At 47.5% G+C, this 18,792-nt stretch overlaps 3 protein-coding genes across 7 annotated transcripts in view; 1 reads left to right on the top strand and 2 right to left on the bottom strand.

Annotated features, from left to right (window-relative positions):
* Positions 1-264: 264 nt before the first annotated feature.
* LOC309334255 (protein Wnt-11b-like) lies at positions 265-5,392 on the bottom strand. The gene is made up of 5 exons (XM_081848494.1): positions 5,023-5,392; positions 3,899-4,128; positions 2,508-2,785; positions 2,040-2,332; positions 265-1,694 (listed from the first exon to the last, which is right to left on the bottom strand). The coding sequence occupies exons 1-5, from the start codon at positions 5,091-5,093 to the stop codon at positions 1,520-1,522; spliced, it is 1,047 nt and encodes a 348-aa protein (XP_081704620.1). The 5' UTR covers positions 5,094-5,392; the 3' UTR covers positions 265-1,519.
* A 1,566-nt stretch (positions 5,393-6,958) lies between these two features.
* LOC309333320 (transforming growth factor beta activator LRRC33-like) lies at positions 6,959-14,375 on the top strand (the record flags this gene model as incomplete). Its single annotated transcript, XM_081846694.1, has 3 exons — positions 6,959-7,063; positions 8,848-11,724; positions 12,760-14,375. The coding sequence occupies 2 exons, from the start codon at positions 6,959-6,961 to the stop codon at positions 10,750-10,752; spliced, it is 2,010 nt and encodes a 669-aa protein (XP_081702820.1). The 3' UTR covers positions 10,753-11,724; positions 12,760-14,375.
* Positions 14,376-16,041: 1,666 nt separating this feature from the next.
* Positions 16,042-18,792, bottom strand: part of EDA (ectodysplasin A) — a 52,243-nt gene continuing 49,492 nt past the window's right edge. For all 5 annotated transcript variants that reach the window (XM_081847193.1, XM_081847192.1, XM_081847194.1 and 2 more), the window contains one exon: positions 16,042-17,365. In XM_081847193.1, coding sequence (XP_081703319.1) covers positions 17,114-17,365 — 252 coding nt within the window. In that variant the 3' untranslated portion in view covers positions 16,042-17,113. The remainder of the gene's footprint in view (positions 17,366-18,792) is intronic.

The raw sequence follows: 18,792 nt of genomic DNA, 5'->3' as shown, positions 1-18,792 counted from the left end.
TTGTTGTTGTTTTTAAGAAAAATGTATTAAAACTGCCCAAAACTTAACATATCAAACTTGGAGAAAACAGCAGAAGTTAAAATGCATTCTTTCTTGAAAATGATGCATTTTTTCCAGGTGCCAGCTGTGCCCTCTGCCAGTTGATGAGGATGCACCTTCATCTAAGCCAAGGGAGTTGGACTTGATGACCCTTGGGGGTCCCTTCCAACTCTACAGTTCTGGAATTCGGAAAGATGTGGAAAAACTCGTAAGCCGTTTTTAAAAAATCAGTTTTCTGATTGAAAGATACATTTGACAAATCGCACCAGCGAAATCTCCTAAACCAGTAAGCTGATTGACAAGAGAGAAGGTCAGTCTGGTGAGATTTTAGCCTTGGCAAACCCAGTCTGCTTTAGCTAATTGTTTGTAAGAAGCTTGCAGATGATAAATGAGTCAGATCTGATCAAGAACCTCCTCTTGACTGCCCAAATTCAGAGAATTGTAGAGTTGGAAGGGACCCCAATGGTCACCTAGTCCAACTCTCCCCCTGATATGCGGAAATGGCAGCAAAAGGAATCCCTGACTGACTGACAGCCAACCTCTGTTGAAAAGCCTCTGAAAATTCATCGCATTGTAGGGTGGGAAGGGACTCCAAGGGCCATCTAGTCCAACCCCCTGCAACGCAGAGGGCTGTTAACAGTGGTAATAAAGGCCATTTTTAAAAAAGATAAATTATTATTTATTGTTTGCTTTGCTTGCTCCTGCACTTTTGGGTTGTTTAAAATGGTAATAAATGGCTAGATAGTTGTTCATCTGGAGTTCTCTGCATTACTCCAGAAGAGCAAATAAAGATTTTAAATGGACAGAAGATTGGTCAAGCTAGTATTGTTAATATTATGAGCTCACAAGACAAGATGAACACATAGTGAAAATATTTTTGGAGCATCAAAGCTGTTATATTGGGGGTCACAAGCTTGACCTAAAGTCAATTGTTTTGTTTTGAACCTTATCAGAATCTCATTGTTTGATAAATGCTGATACTTCATTACTTAAAAGAGTGATGAGCCACAGCATTCTTAAAATTAGATATTATTTCTGTAACAACTGTAATAATTTTGGTATATATACTTTGACACAACTTTGATAATATAATCAGAAACATTTATCTTAGTGTTGGTTGTAGTTCTACTTTTATTTTTATGTAATTGTCACGTGTCATATGCTGTAATAAGGTATATCTCAATGCCACCATGTTAAACAGTTGAAAAATGAAAATGAATTTAAAAAAAATTATGAAAAGAAATAAAATTAGATGCTATTGCTGAAAAAAGTAAATGAAATACTGCCATTTATAAAAAGTTACAGTAACTGTGATTTTAAATCTAAAAGAAATTTGAAAAAAATTAAAATTAAATTACTATTTTTAAAATATATATAATTATATATAAAATTATATATATAAATATATCTGTTTCTCTCTCTGTATATGAACCCTCTCGGTGGAAAGGGGTATAGCTTAACTCGGGGGCCCAGCCTCTGGTCACTTGCAGACGTGTTTTTCAACCACCTGCTGGCACTTCTTGCAGGTCACGTAGCAGCACCAATGGTACCTGCAGCGGCACTTCTCCTCCACCCTCTCTGCATATGTGTTGTAGCCCCGGCCGCAGCAGAGGAGGCGGCACCCGCCACTGCCCGCTGAAGTCTTGTTGCAAGGCCTGTTGGGGGGTGAGAGAATATAAGAATCTGAGAAGAGAGCCTGGCTGCCGGATCAGGCCAAAAGGGACTAATCCCGCCCAACATTCTCTTTTCACAGTAGCCAAACACCCCTAAGAGCCTAGGAATCTAGGCAGACTGCCTCTGGGCCCATTGGTTCCATAAGAACATGAGAAAAGCCCTGTCAGATTTGGCCGACAGCCCAACAAAAACAAAGCAAAATCAAAGAATCGTAGAGATGAAAGGGATCTCCAACTAATCCAACCCCCTGCGCTGGCAGTGGGATGACAGAGGTTCTGGGTTCGGGAATCAAGGCTTCTGTATGTATCATGCAAGGATTTACTCACCTATCCTGAGTCCCCAAGGAGCCCAGCTTGGGGTTCTTCAGACAATAAGTGGGGGAATGTACAAGGTAGGCCAGTTCATCTGCCTTCAGGGGCCGGAGTCTGCCTCCTCTGGGTGCCAACTGCCTTCTGCTGCCCACAAGCCAAGGCATCACCTGCGTGGCCTCCAGGTACTTGGATTTGAGCTCTGAGCCAATAGTAGCTAAATCCCGCAAGCCTTTCCAGCAGGTCTTTACAGTGCAAGATCCAGACACCCCATGGCACTTGCACGTAGTCTCTAGGGAGTCTGATAGGACCTGGGAGGGGAGGAGGAGGAAAGATAAAGAGGACTGTCAGGGACCCGAGTGGGGAGAATTGAACCTCCTGCACCCACAATTCTCTCACCTGGATTCTCCAGTACCAGATAATAAAATCAGGGACCCGGGGGTCATCTAAACCAATCCCCTGCAGTGCAGGAATGACCCTACTCACCTGCCGGCCCACTGCATTGTTATGGAGGTTTAGGACCCTGGAGATCTGAGTCCCCGCCTTGCTGAACTTCATGGGGCCATCAACAAAGGCAGAGCCCAGCTGGAGTCCGAAGGGGAGATTGTCCCCACAGCCACCCCACTGAAAGCTGGGGTGGGGTGCCTCAGAAGGAGTGGAGCCACAGAAGCAGAAAGGGACCTGCCCAGAAGCGCAGGCCCGGGCAATGGAGTGGCTGGCGGCGGAAGATGCCAGGGCGTAAACAAAGGCGGACTCCCTGGTGCCTGCAAGAAAAAGAGTCAAGAAATTTGTTTTATAAAGCAATGCACAGCATGGAGAAAGTGGAAAGAGGCAAGTATTATTTATTATCTTAATTAAATTGCTAGGAGGCAGCAAAGGCTACCAAAGAGGAGATGTAGTAGAAGTTTTAAAAATTAGGCATGACATGGAGGAAGTGGACAAAGGAATGTTTTCCTCCCTCTCTCAAACTTGTGGACCTCCAATGAAGCTGAAGTGGTGCATGATTGAGGACAGATAAAAGGAAGGACATATTAGTTAAAACTATGGAACTCACTCCCACAGGAAGCAGTAATGTAAAGGTAAAGGGGACCCCTGACCATTAGGTCCAGTCGTGACCGACTCGGGGCTTGCGGCCCTCATCTCGCTTTATTGGCCAAGGGAGCCGGCGTACAGCTTCCGGGTCATGTGGCCAGCATGACCAAGCCGCTTCTGGCAAACCAGAGCAGCGCACGGAAACGCCGTTTACCTTCCCGCCAGAGCGGTACCTATTTATCTACTTGCACTTTGACGTGCTTTCAAACTGCTAGGTTGGCAGGAGCAGGGACCGAGCAACGGGAGCTCACTCCGTCGCGGGGATTTGAACCACCGACCTTCTGATCGGCAAGTCCTAGGCTCTGTGGTTTAACCCACAGCGCCACCCGCAGCAGGAAGCAGTAATGACCACTAAACTGGATGGCTCTAAAAGAGGATTGGTCAAATTCAGGGAGAAGAGGGCTATCAAGGCAGCTAGCCACAATGGCTATGTTCTGATACCACAGAAATGGTTCTGAACCCCTGTTTCTGGAGGGGAAGAGTTTTGCTTGTGCTCAGGTTGTAGGCTTCCTATAATGGGCATCAGGTCAGTCATTATGAGAACAGAATGTGGGACTAGGTGGCCCTTGACCTGATCCAGTAGGGCTCTTATGGAACCTTGAAGGGGGTTGAATTAGATGACCCCTGGGGTCCCTTCCAACCAATTCTATGATTCTAACTGGGGAGGGGGAACTATGTAAGTGGCTCACGTTCCCACCTGGGCAAAGGAGGCTGGATCCAGCCATGGGGGCTTTCCTCAGAGAAAGGGACGAAGGGATGAAGATGGAACAAAGGTTGATCATTACCCCTCTGTAGGTCTGGGGCCAAGTGAGGCGCCCCCTCGACGGACGAGCAGTTCCACCGGGAGCTGGCAAAGGTCTGTTGGCAGACAGCCTTGGTCTGGCGTGCTGCTTCCACCAGGCTGGGCATCGCCTCCAGGTGCCTCCGGCATAGCCGAGCGAGGGCGTCCGATGCTAGAAGGCGGCAGTCCTGGGGGTTATCCCAGGCCACTTGCGTCCCATTGGCTGCCAGGCTCCTGAAGCGGGGGTGGAGAGAAGAAGAATGAGAGCTGTCATGACACCTGTAGAAGACACCTGGTTTCCACTGCCTGCAGCGGACCCACAAGTGGTCACTCTACCAGTGGCGTAGCGTGGGTTGTCAGCACCCGGGGCAAGGCAAGTAATTTGCGCCCCCTAACCCGTGGATTTGCGCCCCCTAACCCGTGGATTTGCCCTAACCCCAGATGTTGCGCCCGGTGCGGCCGGCCCCCCCTGCACCCCCCATGCTATGCCACTGCACTCTACCCATCTGTGGGTGGCGTCAGGGAACCTCCCCAGTCCCTGGGGGTAGGATGGCGAGGGAAGCTCCCTGCAGATGGCGCTGCCGCCTTTAGAAACCTAGGTGGGGGGGCATAAAGGAGGCATCAGAGAGGCTTTGTGTTGATCCTGCAAGGCTGGCTGGCATTGGAGGGGCTGTGCCATCTGCCAGGGGTTCTTTAGCTCTGGTTGCTGCCTTGTGCTGGATTGGGCTACTCCCTTCCATCTCTGCAATTCTGCGCTTCTATGGCCTCGGAGTGCAGCGGCCTCTCCCCTTCCTTGGAGGTTTTGAAGCAGAGGTTGGACGGCCATCTGCCAGGGCGATTTCAGCTGTGATTCTCGCATTGCGGGCATGCGATGGGCGGGGGGGGGCGGTAGAGGGTTTGGACTGGATGACCCATTGGGTCCTGGGCTGTGTTTGCAAGGCGGGCTGGTGTGGAGGGAAATCCCCGGGAGCTGGCGTCGTCGTCGGGGCTTCCCTTCCCTGAACCCTGCAGAGCGGGCTGGTGAGGCAGTCCTTCGTCCCCCGCTGGGCTTGGGGACAGAGAAGACGCACCCCTGCCAGGACCCCCCTCACCCCAACCCACCTACCCACCCACCCCAACGGGACTCACAACCACTGGATGGCGGCGCAGAGGCCAAGGCTGGGAAGCAGTAGGGCAAGCCCCATCCAGGAGCAGCGCATGGCTGGCGGAAAGAAAGGCCGGGGAAGGGCGCAGAGGCCTCTTAAAAGGGCTGCTCCCCGACGCAATGGGCGGTCACCAGGCCCAGGTGGCGACTGGGAGGGTCGCCAGCCTTGCCGTAGGCAACTTTTGCCGTCGGGCCACTTTGACGACGCTATTGCAGTTCTTCCTTGGCCCACTAGATGGGGTGCGTCTCCGCTTCCTCCCGCGAGCGTGGCGCTCCCGGGAAAAGTGTACGAAGGATTGCAACGCAGCCCAGGCGGGGTGTGGATTGAAGCGACCTGGGAGGGGAGTGAAACGGGGTGGGGGCACCCTCTTGGAAAGGAAGATCCTAGAAATGTAGAGATTATGTATTTGTATTTGCATTTATACCCCATCCTTTTTTTTTCTTTCAAGGAGCCTAAGGTTGTTGGTGTCCATCTGTCTGGAGAGACAATGGAGTGCTCCTCCAGGGGTGAAGTCAAACTGCTCTCCAGGGAGCAAGCCTGGGCAGTGTGTATGGATTGCGACTACCGAGAAGGCCCTCTGCCTTGTTCCCTGTAACTTCATTTCTTGCAGTGAGGGAACCACCAGCAGACCCTCGGAGGAGGATCTCAGTGTCCAGGCTGAGCAATGGGGGTGGAGACGCTGCTTCAGGTATACTGGGCCGAGGCCGTTTAGGGCTTTAAAGGTCAGCACCAACACTTTGAATTGTGCTTGGAAATGTACTGAGAGCCAGTGGAGATCCTTTGGACCAATGTTACATGGTCCCAGCAGCCACTCCCAGTCTCTCAGCTGCATTTTGGATCAGTTGTAGTTTACGGGTCACCTTCAAAGGTAGCCCCACGTAGAGCGCATTGCAGTAGTCCAAGCGGGAGATAACTAGAGCATGTGCCACTCTGGTGAGACAGTCTGTGGGCAGGTAGGGTCTCAGCCTGCGTACCAGATGGAGCTGGTAAACAGCTGCCCTGAACACAGAATTGGCCAGTGCCTCCATGGACAGCTGTGAGTCCAAAATGACCCCCAGGTATCACACCTGGTCCTTCAGGGGCACAGTTACCCCACTCAGAACCAAGGAATATGCCCCCCACCTGCCCCCTGTCCCCAGAATAGGTACTTCTGTATTGTCAGGATTCAGTCTGTTGTCTGCCACCACCACCACTCTAGACACTCGCACAGGACGTTTATCACCTTCCCTGGTTCTTCCACTGTGCCCTCAGTATGCAACGATTGGAAAGTTGTAAGACTACACTGAATACGCATTCCAGGGACCTTTTAAAACAAATAGCCATTGAAATGCATCAAAATGGGCTCTGGTTCTGCTCCCCCGGCCTGAAAATAGTCAGGATCTGGTCCATTAAGTTAAAGGAAGGATGAAGTATACAGAGGTTGGTGGGTCATCAGTCAGGGATGGTTTAGCTGTGGTTCCAGCATTGCAGGGGGTTGTGCTAGGTGCCCTCAGAGCTTCCTTCCAACCCTAAAATCCTATGATTTTCACAGATGGGGATCGGTAGGAACTCCCATCCCTCTGTGTGCTTCTAGGTGCTCTACCAGTGATGCAAAATCCCCCCTGGAAGCCAGTGGGTTTTCCAGCTGGGGGATTACCTGAGAAATCCCTTGGGCTCCCTTCCCTCAAATAGCCGATTTCCCTTTGGGGCTAAGAGGCTCTCCCAGGTCCTCTGAGGCTCCTCCTTGGTTTTGCTTTCCCTTCTGGACTCTTCCCCCACTCCCCATTAAGCCTCCCAGTGCCTAGTCTGTGGCTTCTGTGGTCCTGAGAAATGCACAGCCCTTATCATTTCCCTGCAGACACCCAGGTCTATTTATACACCAAACCTCCTTCCTTTGGGACAGTGGAAGAGGCACTGCAGGGTGGCTTTTAGAAGCTGCAATGGGCTTCCTCCAGGTACGCCTCCTGTTTTGGGTGCTGCTGCCTGTTTTTGTGAGAGCATGGCCTCGCCAAAAGGAGACCCCCAAACTTCTGCCCTGCTGGAAGGTAAGGCACCTAGAATCACAGAATTGTAGAGCTGGAAGGGGACAGTCATCCAGTCCAACCACTCATTGGAGTTTTTTTATACAGAGGTTGGGTCTGTATATATTAGAATCTTTCAAGAGGGCTGGGGACATCTATGGCCCTCCAGATGTCCTTGGACTCCAGCCAGCATGGCCAATGGTCAAGACTGATGGGATTTGTAGTCACGGGTTCCCTAGGCTTGCTCTAACCTATTGGACACACAGCCCTCTCAAGGGTGAGCTTTCACCTCTGTCAAAATTAAATCCCAAAAATATTGTACCAAATTAGATTTTACCATCAATATGTACTGAGTTTATTGCAACCTGTCTGACAGTTAGCTGATATGGAAGAAAACATATTTTGAAAAATGTATGGATTAACTGTATAAATAATGAATCTCAATAAAGAATAATTTAAAACAAAAAACACCATTATTATTTTTTACATTTACAAAGGGGTATGATGCCATCTGTGAATCAATTTCATTGAGCTTTCCCTAAGAAAGCTGGAAACAGATTTTTGGCAGTTCCCAAATTTTATTCCAATCCTCGGGGAATAATTTTTGTGCCGATATCCAGCTCCCGTATCTTTTTATGGGGTTCCATAGATCTGTAAGTTAAATTAAGCAATATGGAATACAATTTAGAAACTAATCTTCCTCCACCCATTGTGTTTAATAAATTTATAAATTGTGTTAAGGGTCTCAGAGTTTGCATTTTTATGTTCTTTTGTAATAAAACTATGAATTTTATTAAAAGAAGCCATTTTGACTCTCCCAAAGGGACCTCAAATATTTATCTGCAGTGGGAATTACATTGTCCTAGTAGCAGGGCCATTCCTTTGAAATGGTAAATAGATTAGTTCCTAAATCTCTTATTTACTAGTTTACACCTATTGACAGTTTGCTCAGCTTAACAGAAACTTGCCAGACTGGATTTGCAGGAAGGGGGTAAGCCCCATAGATTCCAGACAGTTTTGTTAATGGGATTTGCAAGTGAAAAGACAATTGAAAGGTTTTCCCCATCCTCCTACTACAGAGAAATATTTGAGGTCCCTTTGGGAGAGTCCAAATGGCTTCAAGGATTGCTCTCCTGTACTATTTGAGACATGTGGTTTATATACGTATGTATGTGTGTTTACCTTGTGCATTTATGAACATTTATTCTATATTCGAGACCTTAGAATTCTTATAACATTGGCTACTAGCCCTGATGGCTATGCTCTGCTTCTACAATCAGAGGCATCAGTACTTCTGAACATCAGTTGCTAGAAACCAGAGGAAGGGAGAAGACTGAAATGTTGCTTTTTATGTGTTATTATATTTGTATTGTGTGGTTTTTCTATGTTATTATGAAAATGCTCTTTGTACTGTTTGATTTTGAAGCACTTTCCTATTAGCTTTGTTATAAGTCACTTTGAGTTTGATTTTTTGGGGGTGGAAAAGGGGCATAAAAATGAAATGAATGAATGAATAAATGAATGAATGAATGAATGAGAGAGCTCTTGTGCTTGGGTTCTGCTTACTGGTTTGCCTTTGGGACATCTGATTGGTCCTTGTAAATACAGGATGGTGCACTAGTTGGACTGTTGGCCTGATTCAGCAGACTCTTCTGATGCTCTTCTGGAACTTCCAGGTCCAGAGGTATTTGACCACTGTGAAAACAGGATGGTGGACTAGATGGATCACTGGCCTGATCCAGCAGGGCTATTCTTATGTTCTCATGTTTGTCTGACTTCCTTCTTCTTCTTACTCCTCCTCTCTCCAGACCTGGACTTCTGTCTCTTGCAGAGGCAGAGGCTTGACCACGTTTCCACAAGGACTCAGCTATGAAATCAAGCAGATTGACCTCTCCCACAATGCCATCTCAAACCTGACAGACCATGACACATCTGCTTTGGAACAGCTGGAGCAGCTGGACCTGTCATACAACCACCTGCGCTCACTGTCCGGGGGAGCCCTGGGGCACCTTGCCCATCTTCGCTCCCTGATTCTGGCCGGGAACCAACTCCACCAAGACCATTTCTCCAATGGAAACGCCTTCCTGTCACTGGTGAGCCTGGCAGCCCTTGATGTCTCAGCCAACGGCTTAGACAACCAGATGGTGGCCTCATACCTCCACCACCTCCCAGCTCTGGAGTGGCTAGACCTGTCGGAGAACCACTTGACCTGTCTGGCAAATGACATCTTCCAGGGGGTGCCCAGGCTGAGGGAACTGCACTTGAGGCGCAACTCCCTTGTTGAGATCGAGGAAGGGGCCTTGTCCCAGCTCAGGGCCCTGGAGGTCCTCGACTTGTCCATGAATTCCCTCCACTGCATCACAGGCTTCGGCCTAGCCCAGCTGCGAGTCCTGAACCTTAGCTACAATGCACTGGAGTCCTTTGACGGGGCAGGAGAAGAGGCCTCCTGCCACCTCCATGTCTTGGACCTGAGCCACAACTGGCTGAATGCCCTCCCGCTGCTCCCCAGGAGGAACCGGCTTCGGTACCTCAACCTCTCCCACAACGCCATCACCACAGGGGCTAACAAGAGCCAGAACGTCATGCCTCAGAATGTCTCTCAGAGCTTTGCAAAACTGATGGACCTGAATCTAAGCAGCAACCGCCTGGGATCATTCCCAGTTGCGCTTCTTCGTGGTTTGGCTTCCCTTCGGACTCTAAGCCTGGCGAGGAATTGCCTCAGTGACATTGCCGTGGAGCTGCCCACGAATCACAGTTCACCAGGTCCCATTGCTGACAGGGCATGGCAAAAACAAACCTCACTGTCTGTACGGATGCTGGACCTCCAAGGAAACTCCATCAGCCACTTGCCGCCACATTTTTTCGACCTGCTTCCTGACCTGGAGGTGATGGACCTTGGCCTCAACCGCATCCAGCTCTGTCGAGCAAGGAACTCCTCCAAGGGAGAGTGCCTCCATGCCAAAACAGAGGACTGTGCTGCCTTCCACTGCCTTCCACAGCTTAGGCACCTCAGCTTACGCGGGAACAACCTCGGGCTGGTGCATGGATGCCTGTTCCACCGAACGCCCTTGGCCTCCCTGGATCTGTCAGAGAACCAGGGCCTGGTCCTGCCCAGTTATGCTTTGGAGGGTCTGGAAGCATCTTTGCAGGAGCTCTCTTTGAGAGGGAACCGAATGAAGACCGCCAGCCTGAATTTCCCTTGCCTGGTGTCCCTGAGCATCCTGGACATGTCAGGGAATGACCTGAGTGCCATCCCTCCCAGCTTGCTTTGCTCCCCGCTGGAGAAGCTGGACATCCAAGGAAACCAGCTGGAGAGAATAGAAGAAGCCGCAGCAAAGCAGCTAAGAAGGAGCCTCCGGGCTTTGTCTGTGGCTGGAAACCCCTTCAGCTGCTGCGAGCGAAAGTGGCTGCAAATCCTGGGCACTTCCGTGCTGGACTTGGGTGAGACGCTGTGTTATTACCACAATGGGGAGGAAAGCTTCACCACTCAAATCAGTGGTGAACAGGCTGGGCAGCTTTGCCCTCGAAATGCGTACAAGGTCTATCTGGCTGTAACAGCATTTTTGGTGTGCACTGTGGGCCTCCTTTGCGCCAGTGTGCGCTGGTTCCTGAAAAAGGCTAAGACCTGCATGCTACTCTGTCTGGGCTCCCTAAGAAACAAAGTGGAGCCTGCTCCATCTCCAAGCAAGGAAGCCGACTCTACAATTTTATAATCTTTAAGTATTCATCCTGCCCTTGTAAATGGCCTGTAGGATTTCTGCCTCTGCTTTCCCCTCTGGAGTGAGCAGTTGCTGTTTATTACACAACCAACTTTACATCTGTGCAAGCAGCAAAATTAATTTTTAAAAATTAAATTAAAAATTAAATTAAATTAAAAATACTTCATGCTTCTGAAAACATTTACAGAATATCAAATATGCTCATGGCCATAATTTCAAAGTAGCCAAGGATGGTACATTTCAGCCATAAAATACCTGGTTAAGGTGTAATGAGCTGTGAGGTAGAGAAGGTTTCTGGTAAGAGGGGATAAAAGAAAAGGAGGGAAAAGGCAAATCTGAATTGAGGCAGGTAAGTGTGAAGTGATGCACACTGGGACAATCTCCTCCCTCTCCTTATTTGCAACTCCTGCATTACAGGGGATTGGACTAAAAATGACTCTTGTGGGTTCCTTACATCTCTTTATGCATTATTCATCAGCAATAGCCTTCTGCAAACATCCCTGAGTTTGCAGTTCTATTGTTGGCATGGTGAGAGTGGGGGATCCCAAACTTTTCCTCTACTCCCGCAACTCCAGGGAAAGGCTGCTGGCTGCCTCTATTTATAGCACTGTTTATGTAGCTTCTAGATAGGAGCTAGAGAGGAAGTTGTAGTGCAGGTTCTCAGAGGGTGTTTCCTGCATAGCAAAGAGAAGCAGAATCCTGGGTGCTCCAATAAAGAAGGGGGAAAGGGAACAATGCTCAGGGAAGTCCAATGGAGCCCTGTTTAGAAAGGACTTCAAGGCGGAGGGAGGCGGCGGTCCTTCCTGGACTTGGCATCCCATCTTTGCCCACCACTGGACCCAACGTAGCAGCAGCAGCACAGAGGAAGCAGGCCAGCTGGCCGCCCAGTCAGACCTTGGCCCAAGTCATGCCACCACCCCGTTTTATTCTGTTTTGAGGCAAGTAAAGAAATGTACACTTACGAATGTATAACTTGCTGTTAAAATGGAACACACAAGATGAAATGGTTAAATCGGCTATGATAAAGTGGGCACAGGACATTGGGTATAATATCATGTTTGAGGACTGGGAAAAGTTGTGGACTACTGGGCTGAATTTCACTGCATGCAATGCTCTGAAAGAAAATGTAATGAAAATGATATATAGATGGTACATGACCCCAGTCAAACTTGCAAAAATATACCACTTGTCTGATAATAAGTGTTGGAAGTGTAAGGAAAATGAAGGAACGTTCTTTCACCTTTGGTGGACTTGCCCCAAGGTGAAGGCTTTCTGGGAAATGATATATAATGAACTGAAAAAGGTATTTAAGTATACCTTCCTTAAGAAACCAGAGGCCTTCCTTTTGGGTATTGTTGGCCAAGGGGTGTTAAAGAAGGATCGAACATTTTTTATGTATGCAACAACAGCAGCAAGGATACTCGTTGCCAAGCCCTGGAAAACCCAAGATCTATCCACACTGGAAGAATGGCAGATGCAACTGATAGACTATATGGAACTGGCCGAGATGACTGGCAGAATCCGAGACCTGGGAGAGGAGACGGTGGAAGAAGACTGGAAGAAATTTAAGGACTATTTGCAAAAATATTGTAAACTGTATGAATGTTAAGGAGGATGCTTGATCATAAACAATTTGGCACCATCGAATTAGATGAAGTGAATTATGAAGATAAGTTAAATTCATGGAAAAATCAATTTTTTAGATAATGATTAGGCTAAGCTAAATGTTTTAAAGAGTGAAATGAATATATCTAAAATTTAAGATACAACATTGGAAAACTAGATTCTAAGGTGGGGACAAGGTGATAAATTGCTGGACTAATGTTTTTTATAATTTTGGAACGTAGGAGTGGGAGATGTGAGGAAGTCCAAAGAGGATAAGAAAATATGTTATAAAATGTGATATTTTTGTATGCTTTGTTTTTTGTGTTGTAATTAAAAAACCCTTAATAAATATTATATATATAAAAAAAGAAATGTACACTTACTCCCTGGGAGGAGCTAACTGTAGGAAGACCCAAGGCAGGTAAAATAAAGCACTTCTTAGCAAATCTACGGAAATCCCTCCCGCAGGAGGTAGTGAAAGCCACCAAAATAGGATTGGACACATTCATGGAGGAGACAGTTATTGATGGCTACTAGCCATGATGGCTGTGTTCTGCCTCCACAGTTGAAGGTATTCATGCTTCTGAATACCAGTTTCTGGAAACTGCGGGTGGGGTGTGTGTGCTCTTGCGCTCTGGGCCTGCTTGCGGGTTTCCCATTTCGGCATCTAGTTGGCCACTGTGAGGACAGGATGCTGGACTCAGTAGGCCAGTGGCTTGATCCAGCAGGCTCTTCTTACACTCCTAAGGAACATTCATGTCCAGGGGCAGTCTGTCTAGCTTCCTAGTCTCGTAGGGGCATTTGGTCCCTGTGAGAACAGGATGCTGGACTCGGATGGGCCATTGGCATGATCAAGCAAAGCTCTTCTCATGCTCTTTAGGCCTTTGGCATCCCCCAGCCCACCCAGATTGAGCAGACTATTGTTTCCTCTCTGAAGTCACACTGGTAGCCCTTGGGCAACAAAACTGTGGGTGGCCCAGTGGGATGGTCTGGGCCAGTCCTGACCCACTCCCGACCTCAGGAACATACAATGGGCTCCCAGGATCTCATCTAAAGGATCCAAGCTCCCTGGGGTCCTTGAGGGCCAGTCACTGCCTCTCAGCATAATCTTATCTCACAGGGTTGTTGCTATTGTGGGGATTTATTTATCACACGCATATCCCACCTTTTCTTTCAAGCTCAAGCTGGCTTACATGCCTTGAGGAAGGTTAGGTTGAGATGCATTGACAGACCCCCCCAGTCTCCCAGTGAGTTTCATGGCTGAGCAAGGACTTGAACCCCGGCATCCCAAGGCCCTACTTCTCATTTAATCCACACAACAACCCTGTCTAGTAGATTAGGCAGAGTCAGTGACTGATCCCAAAGGTCACCTGGTGAGCTTTATGGCTGAGTGGGGGTTCAAACCTTGGTCTCTTCACTCTTTAACCATTACACCACCCTGGCTCTCAGTGAGGAGGGAGAGAAGAAAGGATTCTTGGGAGGAAAATGCTGGGATGCAAATGCAATCAACAGAGGTGCCATCCTAGAGCAAAGGTAGCCACTGGTGGAAGATCTGTCTGCCTGGCCGAAGTCCAAAGATGTTCTTCTAGAGCTGAAGGTTGTGGTGGTGGTGGTGGGGGAAGCTGCACCCCTCTGAATTGAATTACTTTTTATTATCTTTTAGGATTTTTTAGTTTTCTGTATTTTAACTGTGCCATTTTCTCTATGCCACCTTGAGTCCCAGTCTGGGAAAAGGCAAGATATAAATAAATGTAGTAATAATCGCAATTGGCAGCTGAAGCAACAACAGCAGGTATGTTCCAATGTCTAAGACAATATTCCCCTGCTAATTATGCTTCTAAATACATATTCTACATTGGACCCCCTTTAGAACGGCTCTATTTTGAAATGTTTGCTTTTTTTGTTAATTTTGCTGTGTTAAATGTGCATTCTATACATGACCTTTGTGTGTTATGTCCTACAGTGGTATCTCGGGTTAAGTACATAATTCATTCCGGAGGTCTGTTCTTAACCTGAAGACCACTTTAGCTAATGGGGCCTCCTGCTACCGCCGCGCTGCTGGAGCACGATTTGTTCTCATCCTGAAGCAAAATTCTTAACCCGAGGTACTATTTCTGGGTTAGCGGAGTCTGTAACCCGAGGTACCACTGTATTTTGAAACCTTTAACCTAAGATTACATTTTCCTCTTAGTTTTGAATGTATATTTTATCTTTTTCTGTGATGTTTTATTTTGGAATATTTTATTGGATGTTTGAATATAGCTTGCAAACCACTATGAGATTATTTTGCTTAAAATCATAAAGCAGTACAGGAAATAAAAAATAATAATGTAGGGGTGGTTTTTGTTGCAATTTCTTCATTGCAGACTAAGTGTTCCTTGGGGCTCCCTTCCAAATCCACAGTTCTAGGATTCTAATGAATCCAATGGCTCTACAAACCTGATGAGCTGACTGAAAAGTTTTACCTTGAAAAATGGTTCTTCCACCAGGCATTTAAGGATAAAATTATTTGTAGGAGTTGTCATGAAGGGTCTGGTGCTTCCTGAAATTCATTTCATGAAGAGGAATAGAATAAAATGGTGTGAGGATGGACTGAAGAGACTCAGAATCGCTTCTCGGCCTTTTGGCTAAGATCAAGTGTAGTGTAGAAAGCCTGTGAGGAAAATTCTGTCGCCACAGACAACAGATTTGCAAATTGTACCATAGATTAAGAGTCGAATACCAAGGTGGTGCATGGAAGGGACACAGGTTTATGTCATGCTTGGAAAGGAGGATATCTACACTGCAGCTCGGGGGGTGGGGGTGGGCACCAAACAAATGGATTCAAAACTGCTTTTAAAGATAGGTCAGATAGCCATCTGTCAGGGCTTCTTCAGCTGTGGTTCCTGCATTGAAGGGTGTTGGGACTATATGAATCTTGGGGATGGGCCCTTTCGACTCTTATTTCTCTATGGGATCAGTGAAGGCAAGTCAGTATGGATCCCACTGGTCTGCCATCTGTTTCAAGGTTTTAGGATTATAGAAGCGTTAACTCCATACAAGTGATGGGCAGATTCTCTAGCTGGGATTCCTGCATCGCAGTGAGGTTAGACTAAATGAATTTTGGGGGTTACATCCAACCCTACAATTCTGATCTTTGACTCACTGGAGGTTTGTCAACAGATGATGGATGGCCACCCGTCAAAGATTATTGAACTGTGGTTCTTGCCTTGCCGGGAGTTCGAACATCTAAAGGGCTGTCACATGGAAGATAAACCAATGGCTTCAAGTGACAACAAAGGAGACAAAACCTTAGGATGAGGTAAGAGCTGCTCGGCCATGGAACGGACTCCATCGAAAAGAGGTGAACTCTCCTTCACCCTGGATAGCTCAGTTGGTTAGACCATGGTGCTGATAACACCAAGGTTACAGGTTCGATCCCTGTATGGACCAGCTGCATATTCCTGCATTGCAGGGGGTTGGACTAGATGATCCTCAGGGTCCCTTCCAACTCTACAGTTCTATGATTCATTGGAGGTTTTTAAACTGAGATTGGATGGTCACCTGTTGCTTCCACTGCTACAATCTAGTGGTTTCCGCATTGTAGTGGGCTGGATGAGATACCTTCCAACTCTACGTTTCTATGATTTCCCCACACTCCGACTGAAGGCCTGACCATTCCAAACACAGCATCCAAAATCAGGTTGGAAAAAGTTTTATTTGCAATGGAAAATATCGACAATTCACGTAAACTTACATCCCTGTCTATGTACATTATGTATATTCTATATACAGACCATACAGTGGAGAACATGCCCGCCTGGCCATTTCCCCTGTGCCCGTGGACCCTTTTGGCCACCCTAAGCTGCAGTGGGGAGCTGAACCACCACTCTACCAGCATGGTCAAAACCCGAGGAATTTGCAGGGGAGGAACAATTTTTCGTTAATCTATGGAATTCCCTCCCACAGGAGGCAGTGATGGCCAACAACTTGGATGGCATTTACAAGAGGACTGGACAAATTTGTAGAGCAGGAGGGGGCTATCAATGGCTACTAACAACTGTGGTTATGTTCCACCTCCACATCTGGAGGCAGCAGTGTTTCTTAATGTCACTTGCTGGGATGGTGGAGGTCCTTCTGAGTAGGTGACAACTTTTGAGTACCAGAGTTAGAATTAAAAATATTTCCCCACAAATTGGGTAAAAGGTAAGCATCAAATCCATGTGCAGTGTCCTCGAACACCAAATTTTTCTGGGATCCTTACCAATTGCAGCCTGTTCAATATCTGACTACATCTGAACATGAAAAAGGTGTTCAGCAACCTCCTATTGAAGTACTGGCTACTCTGTTTGTTCCCCCAGCTTAGGGTTGGTGATGCTGACACAAGTCTGCCTGCTTTGCCTGCAAAGGTCTGCATTCCCTCTTAAACTCAACTCAGGGGGGCAGTGAATGGACTTAGAGGGCAGTGAACTGACTTAGGAACAAGTTACTGGGCACAGGGCACCTGAATATTCCACGACAATTGGCACAGACGGGCCATGGATCACATGGCTCTATATCCAGGAGTCTCATTTTAAGATCCAACGTTTGCTTGTCAAAGAGAACCGAGTGATATGATCCCACCCCAGCCTCAGTTTTCCCTAGTGTATGCTAGGGGATCTCCTTTTCCCTAATGCAAAACCCAGAGGGGACCCCCCTTTTATGCCCTTCCTTCCTGCTGCCGCACCAATGAATAAATATCCCTTGTCCGTTCTCCCTGTCCAAGTCCCCTCTAGGACGCAGGAGCATCTCCCAGCCGTATGGCCCCAAAGAAGGTGGTGTGCTTGCTCATGTTGATGGAGATGTCTGCGTGGACCATCTTCACGGCGATTTTCTGCCGGGCTTTCAGGAGGCAAACCCCGGCTGTGTAGCAGGTGTTGAAGTTGGTCTTGCCCGTCTCGAGGCTCCGTGTGCACTGCAGGAAGGGCCTCTCGTCCACCACCACCTCGTAGCTGGCAAAGTCCGTGAAGTTGATGTAATATACCTAGACAGGGGGGAAAGGGCATTATTTTAAGAAGGCAAGGGGGCCAGGCTATATGACCCCTGGTGTGCCTTCCAACTCTACCTCTGTTTCTAAGGGCAACTGAAATGCCCAAGTGACCTTCAATCAGCACGTTTCTTGTTCAAATAAATGAAGAGCCCTAGAGTATTTCATAAGAACATAAGATTAGCCTGCTGAATCAGGCCCATGGCTCATCTAGCCTAACATCCTGTTTTCAAAGAGGCTGAACAGTTCCTTGTGGGAAGCAGGACAAGAACACAAGAGCAATACTGCCCCTTCTGTGGTTTCCTGCAACTGGTGCTCAGAAGCACTGCAACAGCATAGCCCAGCAATTATGGGTTGTAAGCATCAAAAGTCCTCCACGCTTCCATGAATCTGCCTAATCCTCTTTTAAAGCTAAGTTGGTGGCCATCAACTGCCTCCTGTGGGGTGTGAATGTCACAGTTTAACTATAAACTGTGCCAAAAAGGTACTTTTAAAAACCTGTTCTAAACCTTCCAACATTCAGATTCATTGGATGTCCATGAGTTTCCAGTGTTACGAGAGAGGGAGAAAAGCTTTTCTCCCTGCACTTTCTCCATCATTTATAAACTCCTATAATGGTTGCCTCTTACTCACTGTTTCTCCAAACTAATAAGCCGCAAACACTGCAACTTTTGCTCACAAGGGAGTGGCTCCACCCTCTTGATCATTTCCTTTGTATTGCCCTACATCGTGGCAAGAGGAGCAAGAATGGCTGGGAGTCTTGCACCGTTGTATATAGCACAAAAACGTTTAGAAAGCCAGCCATAAAAAAAAACGCAGAAGGGAAGCAACTGTTTTAAAACTCTAGGAAGGATGCAAGAACATGACAGGCAGAACCTAGCAGATGTTGGAGAGTAATGCCTGATAGTGGTCTTCCAACATCCGATGTGCTGCCCCCTGGAAGGTGGAGCCAGCTGTTTTCCTGTTGCTCCAGAGGAGAAGACCCAAACCAATGGAGTCAAATGACAAAACCTTATGAAGAACTTTCTGAAGGTAAGAGCTGTTCGAGAGTGGAATAAATGACCTTGGAAGGTGCTGGACTCTCCCTCATGGGAGGCTTTTAAAACAAAGGTTGGATTGCCATTGGTGATTCCTGCACTGCAGGGGGTTGGACTAGATGTCCTCTGGGGGTTCCTTCCAACCCTACAATGCTTTGAGACCTGTTTATACACAAGCAACTGGATTGAAAACAAAGCACCTCCTTCTGTCACGGTGTTGTCTCTCTGCCACCCTATTCTGGGAATAGGAACAGAAGGCCTTTTCCAGCGGGATAGCAGCATGGAAGCAAAATGTCCCAGACTGTGAGGAAAAGGATTTGGTTAATTGGCCGAAAACCTTTTTGAAAAGTATGTCATAATCTAAAAGCATCTAAAGGGCAGTGCTTG

The sequence above is a fragment of the Podarcis erhardii genome (genome assembly GCF_964252035.2).
Source record: "Podarcis erhardii genome assembly, chromosome: Z".
Lineage (NCBI taxonomy): Eukaryota > Metazoa > Chordata > Lepidosauria > Squamata > Lacertidae > Podarcis > Podarcis erhardii.
The sequence above is the reverse complement of the archived record's forward strand: the minus strand, read 5'-3'. Positions and strand labels throughout refer to the sequence as shown.